General features: G+C 39.5%; 1 protein-coding gene across 3 annotated transcripts in view; it reads left to right on the top strand.

The window, feature by feature from the left end:
- Positions 1 to 24,306, top strand: part of TRIO (trio Rho guanine nucleotide exchange factor) — a 251,433-nt gene that overhangs the window by 224,370 nt on the left and 2,757 nt on the right. Inside the window, exons 38-56 of one of the 3 annotated variants that reach the window (XM_032117844.1) lie at positions 841 to 989; positions 1,675 to 1,741; positions 3,191 to 3,294; positions 3,873 to 3,942; positions 5,433 to 5,522; positions 6,148 to 6,240; positions 6,804 to 6,854; positions 7,059 to 7,136; positions 8,004 to 8,195; positions 9,111 to 9,288; positions 10,102 to 10,871; positions 15,060 to 15,307; positions 16,101 to 16,239; positions 16,584 to 16,611; positions 17,448 to 17,610; positions 19,596 to 19,717; positions 21,343 to 21,421; positions 22,035 to 22,235; positions 22,673 to 22,811. In XM_032117844.1, the coding sequence (XP_031973735.1) occupies positions 841 to 989; positions 1,675 to 1,741; positions 3,191 to 3,294; positions 3,873 to 3,942; positions 5,433 to 5,522; positions 6,148 to 6,240; positions 6,804 to 6,854; positions 7,059 to 7,136; positions 8,004 to 8,195; positions 9,111 to 9,288; positions 10,102 to 10,871; positions 15,060 to 15,307; positions 16,101 to 16,239; positions 16,584 to 16,611; positions 17,448 to 17,610; positions 19,596 to 19,717; positions 21,343 to 21,421; positions 22,035 to 22,235; positions 22,673 to 22,811 (2,961 nt within the window). Of the gene's footprint in view, positions 1 to 840; positions 990 to 1,674; positions 1,742 to 3,190; positions 3,295 to 3,872; positions 3,943 to 5,432; positions 5,523 to 6,147; positions 6,241 to 6,803; positions 6,855 to 7,058; positions 7,137 to 8,003; positions 8,196 to 9,110; positions 9,289 to 10,101; positions 10,872 to 15,059; positions 15,308 to 16,100; positions 16,240 to 16,583; positions 16,612 to 17,447; positions 17,611 to 19,595; positions 19,718 to 21,342; positions 21,422 to 22,034; positions 22,236 to 22,672; positions 22,812 to 24,306 lie in introns of those variants that run through there. The other 2 variants (XM_032117845.1, XM_032117852.1) reach the window with 2 other exon arrangements.

Below are 24,306 nucleotides of genomic sequence, written 5' to 3'. Positions count from 1 at the left end.
AAGAAAAAAAATTATAGCTGAACCCCACCCCGGTGAAGTAAATGTGTCTTGCATTAGGGCTGTATCACATGCAAGGAAAATGTGATACATAGCTGTAGCTTGATCCAAGATTATGGGCTTGAATTAAAGAAATCAAATGAATACTTCATAGAAGATGTTAGTATTATTTCTCCCATTGCTTTTTCATGTTTCATACAAACAGAAGCCTGTGGAATCCATGCAAGGGAGATAGTGTATCTGGCAGAGGATACAAGGACTCTTTTCTAGGATCTGAACAAGCTCAAAAGCACCACTGACAGTGTAGAAGTCATTATTTTCTTCACTGAGACACTATTTTGGCTAGTTATTAAGATAACCAAAATGTCTGACAAAGGGTGCTGCTTCTATTGTATTAAAAATGTAACATCATAAGAATCTCCTTTAAAGATGTCCTATTTATTGTTGGAAGTAATTTGTATATGCCAGAAGTCAAATATGACAGATTTAGTTTAATCTCTGGCCATGAGGACACATTTGTGTTGCTCCCACCATGGAAGTACTTACATCCTGAGCAGGATAGTCTGACTTTCAGCCATTGCTGCTCAAACCAATTCAGCTCCTTTATTTTCCTGTGAAAGAAAGACTGTCATCTCAAACGTGCTTCTCAAATGTGCTTCAAAGGCTCAGTTATCATGGAAAGCCATGTTGTTGGCTGGTTTCCTGGAGGCTTGTGACCTGCTTTGCCAAGATACATTAAAGTAATTATTTCCCATAGATTGCTCTATACAGCTGCTTGTAATATGTCTTGTGAGTAAAGGAGAAATAAATCATTGTTGCTGACTGTCTTGAATACCTTCTCAGGCTCTGGAGGACCGTCCAAGTTCCTTGTTGGTAGATCAAGGTGACAGCAGCAGTCCATCCTTCAACCCTTCAGATAACTCCCTTCTATCCTCCTCGTCACCCATAGATGAGATGGAGGAAAGGAAGTCCAGCTCCTTGAAAAGACGACAGTAAGACCAATTTTTTACAATTTTTCTTTTTTTTTTAAACAATGCTCATTTTGAACTGGCAGCAGAAGCTGTTAGTGTGAACGTGGGAGGACTTGTCTTAGATGTCAAGCTTGTGGTCACATTTCTCTGTGACATTCAATCTGTGATTTTTAATTCTAGTCACATCTGTGTTTGACTTCTGCTACATGTCACTCTCATTTATTTGGGAAGATGCTGATCTTTAAATGTCCAAAGGTTTATTAGGCTTCAAAAAATGGTCATTCCCCTCATTCTATTCCAACCCATGGTTAATTTCTCTATGTAGTAGTAAACCGTTACCATGGTAGAATAAAAACATGCCTGGTTTCAAATTTTTTAAACTTGTGTGTAGAAATAACCATCCATATGTCTAAGAGTCTCCAGACCAGAGACATAATAGCATTTTATTTTAAACAATAGTTAAATGTTTAATTTTAATGTCACGTTTAAGAAAACATCTGACTTTAGATAAACAGAAGCGAGCCTTGTCCAATTTCAAAGTCAAAGCAGTATCTTGCTAAGAACCAATGTACATTAATTCTTCCATTTCAGTTCTGCCTATCAAACATATGTGACTGCAAATGTCTAAAAAGTTGTATGCCATTAATCCTCTTGAAAAATCTCTTTCATTTTTTAATACGTGTTCATCTTTTTCCTTCCACTGTAGCTATGTCTTACAGGAATTAGTGGAGACAGAACGAGATTATGTCCGAGATCTGGGCTATGTAGTTGAGGTATGATGGTTTTAATTCTCTTGATTTCTTCTTTTTTTTTAAGTGTGTTACTAACCAGCTGTGCAGCTTGAACCTCATTATGTTTTTCAAAATGAGACACAGGAAGAGACTAAAAATGTGAAAGTTTCCCTCCTGCTGGCTTTTAATGTATTAAAATACTACGTCAGATTTTATTCCTTTCTTCCTGTTACTGTGTCCACCTTGTTGTTCTCCTGAGGAGCGTAGTTCTTTGTCTTTTTTTTTTTTTTTTTTTTTTTTTTTTTTTTTTTTTTTGTTAAAACACTACCTTTGGCCTAATGTTACTCTGGTAGATAGTGGGTTTATTTAGCACATCTAAATTTATTTTAAAAAAAACATTGTGGCTCAGCATACGGAGCAGCTATCCAAGATTTGAAAGTCCTCCTTCCTCTCCTACTGCTAGGCTTCTCTTAGACTTCCTAGCTTCCCCTGCCGTAAAATGAGATAACATCACACATCTCCCTTCAGTCTTCAGCTACCAAGAAGATGCATTTGGAAGAGCAGAAAGAATGAGCATGACAGTGAATTTTAGCCTAATAAAGTTCAATTCTTAAACTCTAATTTGGAGGGAGGGAGAGAAGGAAAGATCACACACTCTTGATAATGTTTTTACAGTATTTAAAGGGTGAATTAGGAGTCTACAAATAGATGTATTTTTGTAACTAACAAAATAATTTCAGGTGAAAATGCTAGACATCAAAACATATACTTGGCAAACCAAAACCCAACCTGCCTATTTAGGAATAGAAGTATTAGGGGGGGAAAAAGGAAGGAATAGAGTTGTATGAATATTGCAGAATTTAAAAACACTCCCAGCTCTAACTATATGATAGAATTGCTCAGCGAGACGACTGTGTAGACACCAAAAATAATATGGGACTATGGGAAAATGTAAGAAGGACTTTACTGCAGCCAGAATGCTTGCTAACAATTGATTTTCAGATTTTTGTGTTTGGTTTGCTCATACTGCAAGCAGTAGTCCATGCAGTGCAGTCCCACGAGCAGTGCTTTCCTCCTCAGGGCACTTTGGTGTGGGGTTAGCATGAGTGACTGATGTAAGAGATGCCAAGCAAAGCTGCACTTGTGCTCAGGAACAGCCCCACTTGGCAAGGCATTGCAGCTGCTTCAGGCAGTAAGGAGAAGCCTGTGGAAGTTTCCTTCCTGCTGTGAGCCCATTCACGCAGGCTAAATTAGCCAGAGTGAATTCATTTTTCTAGCACTGGGCACTGATGTGTAGACAGCCTCAGGTCAATTTGTGATACTTTGTGTCTGTGCCTTATGTTATGCTGTTATAGAGCTGTTTTCTGGTTTGGTTTTGTGTCCCAAGCAAGTTGTTGCCATTGGACATCTTCTGGCAAAAGGGGGATTAAAAGACAACTCACTTTTTTTAAAGTAAGAATGTTCATAGTGAATTCACTTGCACTGTTGCAGGGTTATATGGCACTTATGAAGGAAGACGGCGTACCTGATGATATGAAAGGCAAAGACAAGATTGTGTTTGGAAACATTCACCAGATTTATGACTGGCACAGAGAGTAAGTATTGTACCTAAAAAATACTAGACTGGATTTAAGAAATTATTTTATTTCTTCAGATATTCAGATACAAGGTAAATGCAGTTGGTTTTGTGCTTTGAGTTGTAGAAAATGTAAATTCAGCTTACAGATGTTGGTGTGAAGATTTGCTTTAAAGAAGGATGCATGTATATGTATGTATATATATAGCAACTACCTCAACTGAGGATCTCTAATGTGGACAGAACTTTGTACATGGCTTTCTCTCTAACAATGCAGTCTAAATAATTTTTTAGGGGTGGTTAGCATGGAAATATTAGCATCTCAAGCATTCAGACTAGGAACGGGAAAGCTTTCAGTCAATATATATGAAATTTGATAGTTTTATTAGTGAACGCCAGGGCTTTTTTTCATCTTGGCATGGATTCAGCATGTCCTTTTGAAAAACTGTATTGAAATATTACACTGTTGCCGTTGTCAGTTTGGACAGGCATTAATATCCAAAGCTGCTGATAGGGGACACACTTTGCCTTGCAATTACCTGTTGCTATAATGTGTACTGTCAGAAAAAAAGAAGTGTTTATTCTGTTTATGTTCAGCTTCTTTTTAGGAGAGTTGGAGAAGTGCCTTGAAGATCCAGAAAAGCTGGGATCCCTGTTTGTTAAACATGTAAGTGCAAATGTCTTTGTTGGCAAACTATTGCTGCTACTGACCAACATGTTTGGTTCTTAAGTAGAACACTGATAAGAAAGTGCTGTACAATGGTCTTCGCTGTAAGAGGTGGAGAGATAGCTTTTAAGAGCTTATAAACAGAACAAGTATATGCTCTAGTCTTTGTCCCCAGTACCTTCCTCTGGAGAGGGGACATGAATGTGGGCTCCGTTTCTCTATTCAGTTACACTTCAGTGCAAGGGAGTTGTCACTTCGTGTGACCCCTGCCTTCTAATCCCAGGTGTCCATGCAGTAGCACGGAATATAAGAAATAAAAATAGGAAAGAGGCTCATTCTTATTCCAGTTTGAGTGCATTCCAATTCTGTATCCTTTCCCCTTCTGAGAATTTGTCACTGGCAAAGTAGAAAACCTGCAGGAAGTAGCTCTCCCTGTTTCTGATTGCTGTTTTACTTTATTTCTCCTGGTATTATTTGTAACTGAGTTGTCTTCAAAAGGCACCTTTACCACTCCAGATGGAAAGGCAAGCTGTGATGCTATTACAGCATCCTCTAGCAAAACCCTATTGGCTAGAACATGATTCAGTTCCTGTTCTTAATCTGTGTCCTGTGTCCTTTCCAATCTCCATCTTATTTTTCCATTTCTTTCTTACCATTTATCTTCACTGGTCAGTACTCTGTAAGTCTCTGGGAAGCAAAGCCTCTAACAGCAAACCAATCCTAGCAAAGTGATAGGAAAGATTTTGAAGTAGGTATGTCTGTACTTCTTAACCAGCAAGGTCAATAATCAAGAATGAATCTTAAAAGGTGAAGTTATTTCCTCTCTTTTTCTTTGTTGCTTTGATGTTAAAAGTACATGCACAAAATAAAGAATCAGATTTAAAAAATACTTGTGCCTCCATTTCCAGGCTTCATCACCTACATCCCCACCCAATCTCCAATAGGACACCCAATACTAAATAAAAGACATGAAAGTTTTCTCCTAACTGTTCTGTACATGTAAATGGGAGGAGGTTATTATTCTAATAAATTTGAATAATAATCAGATCATTAAAATAGAATAAAAAATACTGTATGTCAAAGGTTCCATTACAGAATCACGGAATGGTTAAGGTTGGAAGGGATCACTGTGGGGTCATCTTGTCCAGCCTCCCATGGCTCTTGGTAAAAGAAAAATATAACTATTTTCATGCTTAACTTTATTGTGGGACCTGCTGAGCTGTCATCTCTGAACACCTGTTATTCAGGAAGATTTACAGCTGTGGGAATTTTTTTCACTTGTGTTGCCTTTCTAAAATTATAATGATGTTCCCAAATAATTGTGTTTTCAGATCTGTAGTTTCTGCATATGTAACTACTTCTTTTCCTTAAAGGGTTCTTTCTAAGTTCATACATTGGAACTGCTGTACTACTTAAAGTAGTACTCCATTTCAATCTGGTGTGTGTTTTTTTTGATAATGGTGTATCATTCTGTATCTTTGTTCCTCTAGGAGAGAAGGTTGCACATGTACATAGTTTACTGCCAAAACAAACCAAAGTCTGAGCACATTGTCTCAGAATACATTGATACGTTTTTTGAGGTAAGTCCCTGAGAGAGGATATGTGGATTATCAAATCTGTTGATCAAACAAGAAAACAAAACAAAACAGAAAAATGCAGCAGATATTGTTGTTAATGTTTTCAATTACAATTGCTTGCCATTTCTGTTTTGATTTCTCAAATGTGATACAGACTCCTAGAGATGAAAACTAAAGGTTAGGTATAAGATATTAATTAATCAGTAGAGTCTTATCCTTACTAGCCTTAGCCCACGCAGTTACCAGTGTATTTTATATGGAATAGCAATTCTGGATGAGCAGAAGTCACTGTTGAAAATAGGCTGTATACAACCTTTGACTGAAAAATTACATTTCAATCTGCAGCCTTGTCAAAAAAAAAGAGATGAAACATGCTTGCAGAAGGGAATACCTCGGAAGCAAGGGTCATAAGGGGAAGGACTTCAGCTTTTGCAAATTGAAGATTAGATTCATCTCTAACTTTTACCAATTTCTGGTCTGATAACAGTTAATACTGATATATCCTTGTTTATATATATATATATTTTTTTTTTTCTCCATATACTGCTATGAATGCTGTGTTTCTAACTGAACAAAACAAAGGTCTTTCTAACTGAACAAACAAAAATGTTTGTTTTACAACTCTCAGGATCTAAAGCAACGCCTGGGCCACAGACTTCAGCTCACAGACTTGCTAATAAAACCTGTGCAGAGAATTATGAAATACCAGCTGTTACTAAAGGTAAAGTGATGTTGAGATGAGTGAGTTGTGTTAACAGATATGTTTTCTTTTTAAATTATTGCTGATGTTGTTCCACCCCTTTCCCTAACAGAACCCAGATTTGTAAGCAATGCCATCTGATTATTTCCTGAGCACATGCAGATAGTTATAAAAATTGCAGTAGATCGCTTGGGCAGAAATTTGGTTTTTTCTCTTAACAGTTAAAGACCAAATGTTTAGGCCATGGAAATGTTTAAAATTTGTACCAGTGTCATAGGAATGGGAGAAGGAACTCTCAACTGTTTTCAGATGTAAAAGTCATACAAATTGTTGGGACTCATGACAGCTTCTCCAGCTACACCTGCAATCATTTTAATATCACATAAGTGTTTACTGAAGAGCAGCCCTGTGTAGCACAGAGGTCATTGCCTTAGCATATGTTTTTGTATGAGCTAAATCCAAATGGTGTGTCTTCTGCAGTCTGTTGTATTCTGATAGAGGGTATCAAATTCAGTTTTTCTCAGATTTCTCTTTGATGATTAATGAGAAAAGAAATATTACTTGACTTTTTTTTTCTTTTTCAGGACTTCCTCAAGTATTCTAAAAAAGCTAATCTTGACACAACAGAACTAGAGGTACTTGAGACATTTTCACTTAGTGATATGAATTCTTTTAACTCTGAACTTCTTTTGTTTTGGCAGAGTCACTTTCCTTTTCTGATCTTCCTGAGAAAGTGATTATAAGTGTTTACTTCTTGCATTTCTATTCTAAAGCAACCGTATCAAATGAAACAACTCTTCTGGAAAATAAAGCTTTGACTTTTTATTTGTCTTGAACAGAAAGCTGTAGAGGTCATGTGTATAGTACCAAAACGGTGTAATGACATGATGAATGTTGGCCGCCTGCAAGGATTTGATGTAAGTTGGCTGGAGTTTTGCTCAGAGATTTTGTCAGGTTCTCTAGAAATTAACTATTAATATTGTGGGGAGAAATGTGTACAGTGCTCCCTCACTATCTGGTTAGCTGGTGCAAAAAGCAGTGAATGAAAAATCAAGTCTTAGCCCTGTCAAGGAGGTTTTCCTGGGAAACATTACCTGCTGTGTCAGTCATACTAGGTAAGTCCTTCTGCGTAACCTAGAAGGGGCACGTGTTACTACAGTTCCCTTGTTGACTAAAGGCTTGAAAAGCAGTGTAATAATCAGTTATCAGCAGGTGAGCAGACCTGACTTCTGCACTGTAGACAAAGGAGGAGTCACTACGGTCAGTCATGTACCTGAGGCAGCTGTAGCCCTCCTTGTTTTGCTAAGTCTAGAAGAGATGGAAATTGGTTACTGAAGCAGTATGCACCAGCCAGGCCACAGTCGCACCTTCTACTTGCAAAGCTCTTTATATTCTGTGATGCAGACATGAACTTGAGTTCTTCCCCTACTCAGCACCCTGGAAGAATATATCAGTAACTGTTGGAGTTATTGAGAATAGAGAAATTAAAGCCTTAGTGTTACAAACCTCAGAGTGCAGTGTGAATTGAAAAGGGTGGAGTGGATTTGTGGGTTTTGGTCTGGTTTTTTGTTTTGTCTTTTTCTTTTTGATGTTTGCTTTTTTTTTGAGAATCAGCACAAGAATATCTTGTGTATAGGAGGAGAAATGAATATATAATGGTCAATGACAGTCAGAAGGTGGGAAATACACAAAGCTGTTTGGCATGAGAATGTGCTCATAAGGGTTGATTGGGGAAAGAAACTAAGGACTGCACTAAATATGTTTCTGCTTGCCTCTGTGTTTAGGGTAAAATTGTAGCCCAGGGTAAGCTCCTGCTCCAGGACACATTCTTGGTTACAGACCAGGATGCGGGACTTCTACCACGCTGCAAGGAGAGACGGGTCTTCCTGTTTGAGCAGATTGTCATTTTCAGTGAGCTGCTAGATAAAAAGAAAGGTTTCTCCATGCCCGGATTCTTGTTTAAAAACAGTATCAAGGTAACTGTTGTGTGTGAGTCTTTTGTGTCCCCTGCACGAACTCTGCTAAGGTAACAGTTTCTCGTTCGGTGGGCAGTCACTAGTGACATCTAGATGTGCAATCACAGAGCACAATGAGCTGTCAGTCATTTCCTGAAATTACTTCCTACCAAATTTGTTCTCACTCCGATGGTAAGTGGAGATCTTCAGATCCCAGTACTCTGATGCTTCCTGCGTGAAGCATATCAAAGCAGGTGTTCTGGCACAAAGCACTGGACAAGTATTCACAAAGAGTTTAGTTTTCAGCTCTGTGCTGTGTGTATGCCACATTTCAAAGTCATTGCAAGTAGAGGTAATAACTCTTTTTATATCCTTTCTGATACCCAGATATGTGGATAACATTTGTAAGTAGTATGACCTTCTTAGATATGTCAGCTCTTCCTCAAACAAATAGGTGTTTCCCACTTCAAGCTTCCCTGAAATAAACCCTGATATTAGGGCCCAGCAGCCCTCATGGAGTGTTTTGGGCGGACCCTGCTTCCCCTAATTCACCTTGGTGCTCTGCCTGCCACCTGAGCCTGCTGTTTATAGCTCTGGCTGAGCAGCCTGGTCCAAAGCATTGCTGTATCTGCAGCTGAAGCCTTTGGTGGGGGCCAGTGGTAAAGAGGGCTCCATAGTAGGCTCAGCATTTTAACTAATCTGAAAGCAAAGTGAGGGATGGAGAACATTGGGCCGTGCAGACCTGCTGGATATTGTTCAGGCACAGTGTGTCAGTAAGATATCCATTAATCCTTAGTTTACTGGAATACTTCATTTTATGGTACTATTTTACTGAAGGAAAGAGTGGTTATCATTTGAAGATCTGACTCTAAACTCCTAAGAAAGATTTTAAAGGTATGTTTCTCATAAAATAAATGTTTTTTTTCTTTCATGAAGGTGAGTTGCCTTTCCTTGGAGGAAAATGTGGACAGTGATCCATGTAAATTTGCACTAACATCAAGAACGGGCGATGTCACAGAGACCTTTATTTTGCATTCTGCCAGTCCGGGAGTCCGTCAGTTATGGATCCATGAAATTAACCAAATTTTGGAAAACCAGCGCAACTTTTTAAATGGTGAATTATTTTCTTTTACTGAAAGTTCATAACTGGATTACTTTTCTCTCATCTCATCATTCTTGGCTTTGAAATGTTTTGCAAGTTGCCTTTTTCCTGAGCTAATACAGAACAGTTGGGGGATATGTGCCGCATTTCTGCTTCAGAACAGATGCTTGCATTTATTATAAGAGTGGTAGTCTGAATTTACATGGTGTTCTCTTGGTGAAATTTTCCAAATGTTTTGTAGGAGTGAATCAAGATAGGTGCCATCCGTTGAGAGCTTGTGTACCCCTTTTAAGCAACTGCAAGCCTTTAAAGGCTAAACCCAAGTGGAATTGTAAGCATCTATTCAGAATGTGTTTTGCTTCTGTTGTTTTGGTGGCCATTGTTGTTGCATCTTACTGTGGCAACAACATTCAGATTCTGCAGGAGAAAAGTAGAAGGTGGTGTTGTCTGCTGTGACACTAGAAGGTTCTTGCTCTGTTTTTATATCTGTTGGTTATTGTAAACAGTTGTAATGAGCAACAACAAGCAGAGAATTTGGAGTCAGACCTGTTTTTTCCCAACTTGGCTGCTAACTGACAGTGTGATCCTAGAGGAAAATATTTCTTCTTAGCTTCAGACTTTTAATCTTTAGTATAGGTAGATAAAGCTGATCATGAAGGTTAGATACAGAAAAGTGGCTTGAAGTCTGTGGCATCTTTCCACTGCTAAGGAAATTTATTTGAACAGCACTCCCCTTTTTGCCAGTAGACATGTCTGTTTTAAACTGTTCCTGTTCCCTTTCCTGCCCCCTTTCCCCTGACTGCCTCCCCCTCGCCCCCACTGCAGCCTTGACGTCCCCGATCGAGTACCAGAGGAACCACAGCAGTGGTGGAGGCGGCGGCGGGAGCAGCAGTGGTAACAGCGGCGGCCCCAGCAGCTGTAGTGGCATCCCCAGCTCCAGCCGTAGCCGGCCATCCCGGATCCCCCAGCCTGTCAGACACCATTCCCCAGTCCTGGTCTCCTCTGCAGCCTCGGCCCAAGCAGAGGCAGACAAGATGTCAGGTATGTCCATTCACAATCACTCCCTGCCACACTACAACACCTCCTTAGAAACTGGCCTGAGCCAGCCAGACAGGCACACTCCCAGTGCAGAGCTGGATGGTCCTCAGAGAGAAGCTGAACAGATTCCCAAGATGAAAGTTATTGAAAGTCCCAGGAAGACACCAGGAAACATTTCTGGCTCAGCTGATGGAGCCCAGAAAGACTCACGTGGAATCTCAGAGGACAGTCGAACAAGAAACAGCATAGGATCACTGACGCTTGGGAAGCCAAGGCCAGGAGCCATCTCTCCAATGAACTCTCCTCTATCCACGACTTTCCCTTCTCCTTTTGGCAAGGAAACCTTTCCACCCAGCAGCCCCCTGCAGAAGGGCTCCTTTTGGAGCTCCATCCCAGCATCCCCAGCCAGCCGCCCTGGCTCCTTCACTTTCCCTGGGGACAATGACTCCCTCCAGCGGCAGGTCCACCGCCACTCTTCACACAGCAAGGACACAGACCGCATGAGCACATGCTCCTCGACCAGCGAGCAGTCAGTTCACTCCACCCAGAGTAATGGGGTAAGAGCGGAGCACCTCTGTCCTGCGAGCTCTTCTAAAACCTTCCACGCTCCCTTTCTGTGCGTTGCCATCATTCTCCATACTAACTTCTGGCTCTCCGGTGCTGTACTGCTCTGAAATAATCAACTGTTCCAGTATCTTCTGCGCATTAAAAAACCCAGAGTGTCTGCCTGTGTGTATGTATACATGCAAACACGGCTATGTATACAGACACAAAAGCAACTGCTAACATTAGATGCAATTTCTGCCTCTGCTGAAAACGTAGATCACTAGGCTGATACCTACTAACTTGCTGTCCTTGCTTTTTTTGGTCTCTAATTTGAAGGCACATAATTAACATGCTGAAGCGTGGCAGCCAGAGCACCTTGGGGTATGCATTGCAACAGCACTTATATCTGAATTCAAGATTTTGGCAGATTGCCTTGGGGCTTTTTTCCCTTTCACGCACAAATTTGCCACCGTTGTCCTGTTGAGTTTTAACTTCGTGGAGACATCTACATTCCCTGGGCTGCTTGATTTTTATTTTTTTATTAATTTATTTTTTCCCCCTCTCCTTTCAGCCTTAGTTGTTGTACAGCAATCTCTTTTTAAATCCTGTGTTTGATCAAGGAAGCTTTCTGCAATCCACTCAAAACAGGCCAACAAAACCTAGTGAGAATAATCCTGCTTCTACTACAACCCAAACAATTACCTGCTCCACTTTTCTTTTCTCCTTTGTAAGAAGAACTGGTTTCGGGTTTCTGGAGATTCAACCTCTTAGTGTGCACTTGTTGTGTTTGTGCAGAAATCGGGGGTATCAACAGAATCTACGTTATCTCTAATAATGTCCACCAGGAAAGCAACACAGCAATCACAGGGGCATGTGCAAATATAAAGCAAAAATGTTGAGGCACTTGCCATGGACATGGTAGGCAGGTTATGGTGCCTTTCTTTTTAAACTCACATTTGATTTTTCTCTCACTAAGCATTGTGTTCATGAATGTTTGTTTTTCCACTCTCTTACAAATGGTATGCAATACCAGTTTTGCAAATCACCTAACTTGCTGGACCTTTTTTAAATGCATGTGTTTCTTTATAGAACTGTTTAACACACAAAGCTTTCGTGACTTCTTAGTTCTTACACTTACTTTTATAATAGCTTCAGAAGAAAAAAATTACGCTTTGCATGTTTTGTATTTTTATCCTGATCTTCCTTCAGCTTTTTATTTGGTTTAGCTCTGTCTTGTGTTTATCTTCAGTCTAGCAAAATGTGATGCGATGTTACGTGATGTGTTGTGATGCAATGCAATATCTGGGGTGATTTGAGTATTTTGCCATTACTGTATAGTATGTGAATCAAGATGGAGGTACTTGTATAATACTAATTCAGGTTGTTCTATTAAAAAAGGAGAAAGGGAAAGATGGGATGGCACTGAGATTTCAAAACATTTGGATTTTAATACTATCTCAGCAAAGACACCATTGCTTGTTTTTATCTCACTCTACAACGTAATATTGGAATGCATGCCTTCTGCTTCACAACTATATATTCACAGCTATATAACTCTTCTAGTTTGGTAATTGAGATGGGCTGTAAGTCCTCATTTATAACCTCATTTCTAGACCAATTAGCAGGATTTCACTTCACATTGAACAAGCTGGAGAAAATGGGTTGTGAAGGTTTATTTTAATTTAGCCGTTGGTATATGTATATTCACATGCACATATGGCTATGGCTGATTACTTAAAGAAAAATTACTTCTAAGAAGAAAAAGGAGTAAGTTTTGCTAGTTGAGGAATATGGAAGGAATTTTTTATATTTTGTTCGTAGATCCTCCTCTAATCCCATAGTTGGGGTCAGTGATGACCAGAAGTACTTTCAGTAAGAAAACATTAACTGTGCAAGAATAATTACTTCCTTGGAAGGCAAAAGGAAAGGCTATCTTTCCGTGGTGAGAATGAATTCTGGTATAAACACATTCTCAAGAACATTTGTCACTTTGTAGTTACCAGACAGTTGTTTATTTAACAGATTTAACTGTCCCTGTTGAACATAAGAAATATTCAGAGTTTATTATGATTCTTCAAGACTTAAATGTCAGAAGGAAATGTTATGTTATAGAAAGGTCAGTCTTGCAGTTACACAAATTCTTCCGCGTGCTAAGAAACAGTATGTTCAGGAGTAATGTGTGGGGCAAGGTTTGAGGCTTAGTTTGATGTTGCAACTTCCCTTCATCTTTCCCTGTAAGTCTTAACAGGAGAAGTCAACAAAAGCTTCTTTTTCTGAGTAGAGTTGGTTTTCATCTAGGTAAAAGAATGTAGCAAGTTGTCATCCTAATTTAAGTAATGACTGAAAATGAGACTTAATTTGTTTGGTTCGGCTGTTCCCAGTTTGCCTGAATCATGGAAAGGACTTGCTAATACAAAAGGCCATGCAGGCCATCCACTAAACTAGAAAAAATGAGTTCTCCCAGTGGAAATACTGCATCTGAAGTTAATGTAAATATCCTTTAGTAGAGTTACAATCCACAATGAGACCTTTCTCACTGAGGTAGCATATGCTTCATCAGTCCAATATGGCAAAAAGATGATTTGAGTCACTCAGCTGCATATACAGTCCAGCTCAAATAAAATGTACAGAGTCACTGGCGCTCCAAGCATCAGGTGTTAAACATGCTATGAATGAGTAATCTGAGACTGTTCCTTTCCAAATGTCTTGGTCTCTCAGCCAGAGTCCTCAGGGAGCCACAGGCACAGAGAGACGGAGTGACTTGTTCAAGGCCTTTAGCAGATTGCAGGAGAACGCAGTGTTCAGGGCTCCCAGTGCACCATGCTGTCAACTGACCCCCCGGCATCTCCTCAATATTTGAGAGATATTTGACAGTTTTGAGGAAAAAAATGATGCTGTTTTAATCCTAAGTGCCAAGCTTTCCACTGGCTGCTGGCACATGAGTAGTACTAGTGTGGTTATGCTCTATATGTAGTAGGAACCTGGGTACTCATTTCCTTCTTCAGCTCAGCTTCTACTGAGCCATAGTGAGCCCTCACTGGTACTGAGTGACCTGAAACAGTTTGAAGTAAGGACAGAGACAAAAGACAGGCACACACACACACCCCCCTCATGCCACATCATTAATAGGCCATTCACCTTGGTTTTAACTTGTTTCAAGAAAGAAATAATTACTGAGGGAGTAGGTTGTGTAATCTGAAGATAGTTTTCACACTTCCATTTACTAAACTTCATATAAGGAATACATGCAGATGGACAAAATAAGTCTTAGTTTTAAAAAATAATAATTTCCAGTAGGTTCATGGTCAGGAGAAGGCTTTTTGTTCTGAAAGTGATATGATTTTGAATGTACACCTTCTCAGCCATAATTAGCTTTCCACAAATGCTTGCTGGGGAAATGAACAAAATCATGAACAGTTGTTGAAAGTATATGATAAACAGGTAACAACGCTCAGCTATCATAGTTACTAATCAATTAGAAGGGATTCTTATAGTTTAGTGGGTTTATTTTGACCATCAAATTAATAATTTCTTATTTCAGTAATTTACTTCATCCTCTGCATTTAAAGGAATAAATGTGGTCATACAGATTCAACCAGAGATAAGTCTTGTGGTTTTGAGAGATGCTGTCAAAACCCTGTTTTGTTCTTTTGTACCTTGTCATGTTTTGTGTGCAGAAGGCTGGTGCCTGAGGTCTGACATATAGTGCTAGGAAAGACTACATGTATTATTCATTGTTGGAATTTCCAGTGATTATGAGCTAATGACTGTGATTTTGAAACTGAACTTACAACACCGTGTAAGTTCAGTAACTTAAAACTGTCTTACATGCTTGTACTGTAGTTTTGATGCGTGATAAATATGCAAGGTTCAGTGTCTGAGCTTTGAGAGGAGGATGAGTTGAGATTTATGTATAAACTGACTCTTAGTTAAAGGAAATGATATTGTGTAACTACTGGGAATAAACTTGTGCAGCAGCAGTACATGAAAATGTTCAAATAGGAGACTAATGCACAAGATAAACAGACACAGTCAGCTCTAAAAGAGGAAAACACTGCACTTTTCTTTGACTACAGTTTAAACAGAGTGGATTAGGTAGGTAATGTAGCAGGCCAAGAACAGCCTGTCTTCTTCATGAGTTTTAAACTTGATTCTCTTTTTTCCCCCCTGCTCTCTCTGCTTCTGATTGATGCTTGCAGAGTGAAAGTAGCAGCAGTAGCAATATCTCCACCATGCTGGTGACACACGATTACACGGCAGTGAAGGAGGATGAGATAAATGTCTACCAAGGAGAGGTCGTGCAGATTCTAGCCAGCAACCAACAGAACATGTTTTTGGTGTTCAGAGCCGCCACTGATCAGTGCCCCGCAGCCGAGGGCTGGATTCCCGGCTATGTCTTGGGGCATACCAGTGCAATCATCATTGACAACCCTGATGGAACCATCAAGTGAGTGCCTGGGTGGGCATAGAAGGGGAGGAAGGGAAAACTTCCAATGTAGAGAAGGCTTTGAACCTTTAAGGCCAAAAGTTGATGTGATCATTGAGAAATAAATTAACAACAAGCAGAATGAGTACTTGAGAGGTCCCTTAGCAAACTTCAAAATACAAGCTAGTAAGAAAGATCCCAGAAGCATATACTCTTTATTAAAAAGTTGCAATAGCCCAATCTTCTGGGAAGAGAATGTGTGATCTAAGAGCAGCAATAATTGGTTTTAACTTGTTTATTTAATAGAATGAGCCACCAGTCTAGACACCTCTGTCAAGGAAAACAGGGAATGTTTGTTCAAGTGAAACAAGATTTGGAGGGTTCCAAAAAGCCACAAACTTATTGAAAATGGCTGTATGCTAGGAGCAACTCTCTCTTATATCTGCAATGGAAGAAATTGTATCAAAGTTCAAAGTGTGAATTTTGTGTAAAGCTTTAGTCAGGCTGTATTTGGTATGGGTTTCATACTGGTTGTTGCTCAGTTTGATTGACATTTGCATTTTCATATAGCAAGTTTACCATTGGAGCAGTGACTTCAAGGAATATTGAACTCCAGACTACATTACTAGCTTGTTCACAGATTTAGCCAAGGGTGACACCTCTTATGGAATACTTAATGTATTTCATTTTACTGTACTGTAATACATAGAAATAACATTTTTACATACTTTTCCAATGACACATGAAATTAGACAGTATAGGACATAGCAGGGAGTTGAAAAGAATTGATGAGAGTTTCACGTTCTGTGTTCAGGAAGTCAACGTCTTGGCACACAGCACTCCGATTAAGGAAGAAATCTGAGAAAAAAGATAAAGACGGCAAAAGGGAAGGCAAGCTAGAAAATGGTTATCGCAAATCCCGAGAAGGACTTGCCAACAAGGTTTCTGTAAAAGTAAGTGTTCAAAGATGTAGTTTCCAAAAGAAGTTGGGTTGGGATTTCTTTAAAAGCAGCCTCTGTCAGAACTTCACAGGAAGGAATCAAAGGCAGCAGTGGCTTTAATGGACAGTCTTTGCCAAATCTGAAAACAGAAGGTTATAACCTTTGAACCTGCAAGCATCATACAACAAAAAGATACTGCAAGAAGAATAGAGTGGTGCAGAAATTGTGGTATTCAGATGTTTCTTGGATTTTGTGGGTACAGCTAACTTTGATCCATCTCTGTGCTTGGTTTTCTACCATTCTTTAAGTTATTATAAGATTATCAGGACATTAATTCTTTAATTTCTCCTTTCCAGCTTCTCAACCCCAATTACATTTATGATGGTAAGTTGCTTTAATTTTTAAAAGTTTCAGTCAATATAATTTGATAAAAACATTATTTGCTTGATACGAATTATGTCAGGAACTGGGTGCTTTCTACAAAAATATACATAGCCTCTTTTTAGATGAGCTACAATGAATGTCATTGTATTTATTTTTTAAGATGCAAGGACCCTTTTTAGTTCACAAGTCCAAAACAACATAAAACACAAGGACCATATGATTGTTCTGTATAGAAGTGGGGCCTTGCTGAATTTGAAAAGGTACAAGGCTAGGAGTTGGAGCTTCTTCTTTTTTAATCTTGCTCCCTAGGGAACATTCAGGACCTCTCCAGTGTAGAGGCTGATCAGGACAAACATAGTGGCACTTTGGGGTCAGAGCCAAACTGGGGATTTAGCTTAATACACAGAAACAAACTTCTTCAGTTTTGCCTGTGGAAAAGGGAAAGCACTACAGTGCCTTAGTGGATGAAGTGTTTTGTGTTCGCTTTTGCAAATTTGGCTGGATATAAAGATAGCCTAGCTGAGCACATCCTTAAATACTTTTCACTGTAGACTTTCCTCAGCTTGCTATAAACTGGGTGCTTGGTTCACCATGGTAGGCTTTGGGGTTATCTGTAGCACAGCAGTAGTGTTGTGTCCAAGTTCATGTGGAGAAAAATGCACTAGCTCTGCAGAGCCTCAGCAAGGGGCCTAACCATGGATGTGCTCCAAGGGTAGAGGGATATACACACCTTGGGAACGTAAAGTACTACTTTGTCTAACGGAAAAGAGTGCAAGGAATAGAAATTAAATGTATTTGCTTCTGTTGACCTAATGCCATTAATTTTATTTTTCCAGTTCCCCCAGAGTTTATAGTTCCATTGAGTGAGGTAACATGTGAGACAGGAGAGACCATCGTGCTTAGGTGTAAAGTCTGTGGTCGCCCCAAGGCGTCAGTTACTTGGAAAGGTCCTGATCATAATACACTGAGCAATGACGGTCATCACAGCATTTCGTACAGGTAATTTGTGTCATGTTCAACAGAAACTGCTGAGACTGTTAGATTTTTAATTTGCACCCCTGGTACCAGACAGCACTGGGCTTTGAGGCATGAGGATAGGGTTGCTCTCACACAGAAAGACTTCACAGCTGAGATTTTCCAGGAATGTTATATAACTTCTGTGTGTGGCTAGGCTAACAATATTACACAATTGATTTTTAAAATCAAAATAAAATTAATCTGCTATTTCTGATTAGCTATTGCAGAAGCCATTGTGGTTCTGTCACACCGACCTGGTCCTTGAAACAGCCCAGTATGTTGTGACATGCCAGTACTGTGACAGATCCTGCCAGTCCCTTATTTACATTGGTGGCTTTCAGATCACACTACAGTGTTTTGCAAAGAAGCCCCTGCTTACTGCTGATCTGGCAACATCCCTCTTCATTGTTGAAGTGTGGATATTAACAATTTTGTCTGGGTTTAGCTTTGCTATGACAGAACATAACAGAACAACTGGTAACTCAAACACCTGATTAATAGGAGAAACTGTGTTGTTTTGGAATGGGAAGCTGCACTGAAAAAAAAATATTTTTTTTTCCTGGAAAAGCATCTTTTATATACAGAAAATATAGTTTAATGAGTAACTAAACTAACAGTGTGAGGAAATGCCGTATTTATGAATTATACTCTTAATTCAGAATGAAGGGCTCTTTTGTGAAAACTTGACGGCATGTTATACTGTTCTTTACTTCCTGCTGCTCCTGCTTTTTCTTTTCATTGGGTTTTGCGTTTGTTTTTAATGGGGAGACAAAGGCAGTGTGGCAGCTTTACTACTGCATCCAGAGCTGTTGTGAGATGTGTAAGAGTTAAATTTGCTACATTTACTCATTACTGTTACAGAATTATATCCAGTAAATCATGTTAGCTGTGGCTGACACATTTTTAGAAATAATCCTGAAATGTTCTTTGAGCTGGGGAAGGGTGTCATCTTCCTATGTTCCTAAAATTTACCTTCTTTATTCCCCCTGGAACTGTGTGGTGAAGACCATTGCAAATAGTTTTTTATTCAGTCAGTAAAATGATTCGTAGTAACTGAGATGAATCCAAAGGAAAGCAGTAAGTATGATAGAAGATCTTGAAAACATGCATTATTATGAAAAAACAGCACAATATTAGGGTTGGTTTGAGCCTAGCAGTGAAAAGTGTAGGGAGGACTTGCCAAGTATCCACATTTGTAAGAGACTGTTGCAAATTAAATTATTTGCTGTTCATGTCCATAGCAGATAGTCAAAAGAGTACTAGAAATTTATTGCACAGAGGAAGATTTCAGCAGACATTTAAAGACAAACCATCAAACAAAAAGGGTGGTTGAACAGTGAGAAAGATTAAGGAAGAGCCTGCAGAGCCTTTCTGTTCTGGTCTTACATAGCTTTATGCTGTTGCTGCCCTGGAGCAGAGAGTAAACCTAAGTCCTTTTCAGTTTCCTCCCATCCTCATTCTCCTAAATTCTGAGGTCTCCAGAGTTGTGGTGAAGTGTGCCTTTTATGTTGAAGGGCAAGCCCTCTCTTACAGGGGTGAATGCTCTGAAAGCACAAATGATTGATCAGAGGACACTTACTGGGAGTCACAGATGGAAACGAACCTTTCAGAAGGAACAGTGATGGATGTTTGTCTCTATATGGCTTCCGAAAACTTGAAATAGGTAAAGGAAGCAGGAAGAAACAGGGGAAGCACTTGATTTTTCCAGCACGGTGGAGCCTGGGACATGGTGAGAGAGAGTGTCAGTCGGGATGTTTTTCTAGCAGACATTCCAAGATACTGGATGGACACAGAGTGCTCAGGTTCTGGTGGACGCTTCTGATCCAGCAGGGCAGGGTTAGTAATGTTCATCCAGAGAGATAAGGGCTGGAGAACAAGAAGTCCAAACAATATCCACCTAACTGTATCTGATTTTACAGTAACTGTGAAGTTACTGGGAAGTTAATGGCTGCTGTTGTGTTTCCCAGTGACTTGGGAGAGGCGTCGCTGAAAATCGTCGGCGTCACTGCGGAAGACGATGGTATCTACACGTGTATAGCTGCAAACGACATGGGTTCGGTTTCATCCTCCGCCAGTCTACGAGTTTTAGGTAGGCCTGTCTCTGCCTTCTTCTAAAGCCTAGTTACAGTCAAAGTGTCTGGTACCCGTAGAACAGTGAAAAGAAAAGCTCAGCTCTTGGGCACCCCTTTGTTAAAGGAGTATCATAACCTTTTTACCTGTAATATATTGCCTGTTTCAGCAGGAATAGATGCAGTTTTAGGATGTAACTGATTAGAGGTTCATAAATATATTCCACACTACTGTCAACATGTGTATGATTTTGTGGCATTTTATACTATACTTTGCCAGTACTAGTTCAAACACGCTGATAAAATCATATTTTATCATCAGCATTCTTAGTTTAGTCTTAATGAATGTTCCTATGCTAACATAATTTCTAAAATGTACAGATAAGAAAAAAGCAGCATTACTTCATAATTTATTTTTATCCTTTGCTTGGATTGTAAAGCCACAGTGTTTAGGAGAACATACAACTAGTTCTTGTCTTTGCATCATTGATCTATAGTTAAATTATTTCAGTACCTGAAGCAAGGCAACCTGAATGTTTGTGAGGGAATGAAAAGGAAACGTGCAAAGATGAAAAAATGCCTGTGTTCTGGGGGCAGACAGCAAAGGGGAAAAAAGATTTTTGCTTGATGCGTTTGATGACATAGTGATAAGTTTTGGTGTGTGTTTGTATGTTCACTTATTCTTCTCCTAAATGTTCATAATTCTCCATTTTTAGAAATAGGGAAAATAGCAGGATTACAGGTTTTCTTACAAGGCAGTTTATAATGTCTGGGTCCTTTAGTGCATTGTGAGGCCCATATATTTTTCCATCAGTAAGAATTAATTCATAGATTTTAGCACAATGGCTCTGTCTCAAATTGACTCACATAAAAAACCCCAAGATACGAAGTGCTACTCTGTGTATGTCTGTCCCAGCTGATATGGGGACTTACACAGTTGTCCCAACCCTCTTCAAAATGTGGTCTTTCTTCCCTTTTTTTCTAAGAGCTTTGCTGTTTTCCTGGAATTTTAAACCAGACTGTGAAAGATGTGTCTCTTCCAAATCTCAGCTGAAATTTTTGGGGGTTTATATTCAGTGGTGCCACTTTGAGCTCTGCCTATTGGCAGCCACAGTAAGTGCCTTACTGACAACATATTGAGGTGTTCATTATTTCAGGCACTTCTTGCTCACTGACCCAAGACAGACAGTAGCTAAGCCTTGGGATGAGTGTGTTGCAATATATAAAAGAGGCTGAAAATGAAATTTTGGTCTTTAAACTAGTGTTTTCCTGAAAAGTAAGAGTTGCTTTGTAACGTAGCTGCTACACTGCCTGGCCACTTTTTTTTCCACCGGTAGGTGTATTATTGATTATGAGATATAATGTAAGATGTCTTTTCTTTCTACTGTTTTCCTCAATTTGCCAAGATTGCTCATTCCTGTACAGAGAGTTCCCACTGTACCTGAATTGTTTCCACTACAGAATTTGTTCTGCTGCATTGGCTGGGCTCCTGTGGTGTATAATCCAGTTTGTCCTGCTACCACCCTATGTGTCATACTGGGATTTACAGGAGGGGGTGATTCCCCTCATAGCCAAAGGATCTGAGTATATTAAATCTTGGACATACTGTCCTTCTCTTTGTTTGTTTGTTTCTTTGTTTGTTTAGGTCCTGGAAGTGATGGGATCATGGTAATCTGGAAAGACAATTTTGATTCCCACTATAGTGAAGTGGCTGAGCTTGGCAGGTGCGTTCTGTATGCTGATCTCTGAAGCTGTCTGTGTCAAAATATTGACTTCTCTTTCAAAAAATTAAATTCTCCTTGAAAAATACTTAATGTGTGAGCCTAAAAGGCCAGAATTTTGTTGGATTAAACAGAAGTTAGGAAGCAAAAATTTTGCCAGCACTAGGTGGCACTGCCTAAACAGAATGCAGTTAGGCTGAAGTGATATCATAGATTAAGGCATATTTTTTTAAGCATGCCTTACAGTGACCGAGACTGCTTCTGTAGTGAAGTTCTCCTAAACCATGTTATTTAGAGTATGAAAATTACAGACAGAAGGAGTCTGAAAATGGGCAAAATAAGTCATGTAGAATATACACTTGTCCAACTTAATGATGACCTTTGAAAGCTGGATATTACTCTGACAAGTTGTCTGCAAATGTGATATAACAGATCTCTGTCAAGTTTATACAGACACAGTTTGTAGTAGAGGCATGCACTGAAAATTCTCATGCCCAGAAACTTCTCTGTAGGGGTAGCTTATTGGAGATCTAAAATTAGATCTCTTGGAGTATATCTTTCGAAAGTATGTCCTGATTGCATCTCTCTGTTAATTCTTTCCTTTGTTGTGTTCCAGGGGCAGGTTTTCTGTCGTTAAGATGTGTGACCAGAAGGGAACCAAGCAAGCAGTAGCCACTAAGTTTGTGAATAAGAAGTTGATGAAGCGAGACCAGGTTACCCATGAACTTGGAGTCATGCAGAATCTCCAGCATCCCCAGCTCATTGGCCTTCTCGACACCTTTGAGACCTCCACCAACTACATACTAGTGTTAGAAATGTGTGTGGACTCTAAATTATCTGTAAAATGTGATATTTACAGGGGACTTTCTGGGGCATTTATAGTGGTTTATGAATAAGGAGCTCTAAGATTTCATAGAAATTTGAAAACACCTAAGTAAAATATTGCAGTTGTCTAATGCTGTTACTAAAATGTTGAATTTAACACTCAGAAGGGAACAAATAGAGACATTAAATTGATATGTGGATGATTATCTTAGTCTGAAGGTTCAACAGTCTTTTTGTATCAAATGGCTGCAAAAGTGAATTAGGAATGTTGTGTGATCTGGTAGCTTGATATGAAATCTCCTCTTCATACCCTAGTCCTTTGTCTTGTAAGTGCTGCAGGCTCCAGTTATTGCTGTAGTCTGTAGCCTGGGGTTTTTTTCAGTTCTGATGCATGGATTAATCCAAGATGCAACCTTGTAATTCTAACAGGGCTGACCAGGGTCGCCTTCTAGACTATGTTGTGCGATGGGGAAACCTCACAGAAGGGAAGATCAGGCTCTACCTGGGAGAGATTCTGGAAGCTGTGCAGTATCTTCATAACTGCAGAATAGCACATTTGGACCTAAAGGTGAGGTGTTAATGGGTTTCTGGGCAGTATGCATCATTCCAGGTATAAAAATCTCCCTCTTTTAGAAAACTTGGAACTGGGAACACAGAACTTTGAAATGCTTTGAGAGACTCATGAAGGATATGGCTTGGGGCTCCGTCCCCAAATGCTTTAGATCACTCATAACCCATAGCCAGCAAAGCAGAAATTTTCGATTCCCTATGCTTTCTCCTTATAGCTCGCTTGCCCTGTGTGGCCCTTTGTGTTGGAAGTAATTGGTGACAGGAAGTTTTGCTTGATTATTTATTCATTTATTCATTCATTTATTTACTTTCTGATAAACTTGGAGCAGAAATCAATTTCTTTCTCAAGAAGCATAGAGTTTATTGTGGAAGAGACTGCTTTTCCTCTTTTGCTGCGAAAATGTTTCTCATCTTTGCACTTTGAGGGCTGTGATATCCACATGAATGGTGCCTCCTTGGGCCTTTGTTATTACCTTTGAGTGTTACTTGAGCCGCAAGGGTTTGATGCATTCTAGTAAAAAAAACTGTGTGAGAAGGTCTTAATGGGAACATTAATTAAAAACTTAATCTTTACTTTTTTTTTTACACCTGTATATGAATAATAAGGAATTTTAGCATTGACAAGTCATCTTTGCAGACAGGGTGTCTTTAACCAAATGGGGTCATAGTGAGAAAAAGCAAAAAGAGCCTGAGTCTCTTCCCTCCATGTACGTCTGTTTTCCAAGCAGAAGTTTTGTGTCTTCATACCATTAAATTTTTTCTAGTGTGCTATACAGAGTTCACCAGTACTTTTTCTGGTCACAGGGTACATACAGATGAACTAATTAAAAACTAGTTGTAGGTAAGTTGCTCTTACTTTGCAGAGATTACAGCTACAGCAGCAGTAGCTTCAGAAATAAAACTGTAGCAATAATTCCACTTTCAGCTCACCAATAATGGGGCAGTTCTCTTGAAGTCATGTGCATCCAACGGGATCTTCTGCTGTCATAGTCTCTTAACAGGGCTTGTCTTCCATCTGTATAGCTGCATTACATTAAAGAGTTGCCAAATAAAGCTGGATTTTGTTGAAAGTTTCATGCAAATACAAAGTCTTCCAGTCTTTAAATGCAAGGGTTTTGTTGTCTCTCTCATAAAACAAATGGAGCAGTGCTTTATTCACCCTCTAGTTGTAATTTCTGTTCCTGACGCTAAAGTTTTGAAACCCAGTTCCTGTGAAGCTTTGCAAAGCTGATGTTGTGAATAACTGAAGAATTACATGGCAGAACTATATTTCCTGCAAAAAATATAGTGCCAGCAGCTAAAGCACATTCATTGCATGTTGTAGTAGGCAAGAACCCACCTGCTGGTTGGTCTGTGGAAGCCTTGGTAAAGCCTCAGAGCTTTCTAGAGATGGCCTTCAGCAGTAATGCCTGTAGTGTGCAGCTATTTATGTTCTAGAGCTGACCACACTGGCTGGGAAGCCAGTTGAGTTGGAGCATTAAATGTGGGTTAGA

The sequence above is a fragment of the Corvus moneduloides genome, chromosome 1, assembly GCF_009650955.1.
Source record: "Corvus moneduloides isolate bCorMon1 chromosome 1, bCorMon1.pri, whole genome shotgun sequence".
In the NCBI taxonomy this organism is placed as follows: Eukaryota; Metazoa; Chordata; class Aves; order Passeriformes; family Corvidae; genus Corvus; species Corvus moneduloides.
Note: the sequence above shows the minus strand (reverse complement) of the source record. Positions and strands in the feature narration are given on the sequence as shown.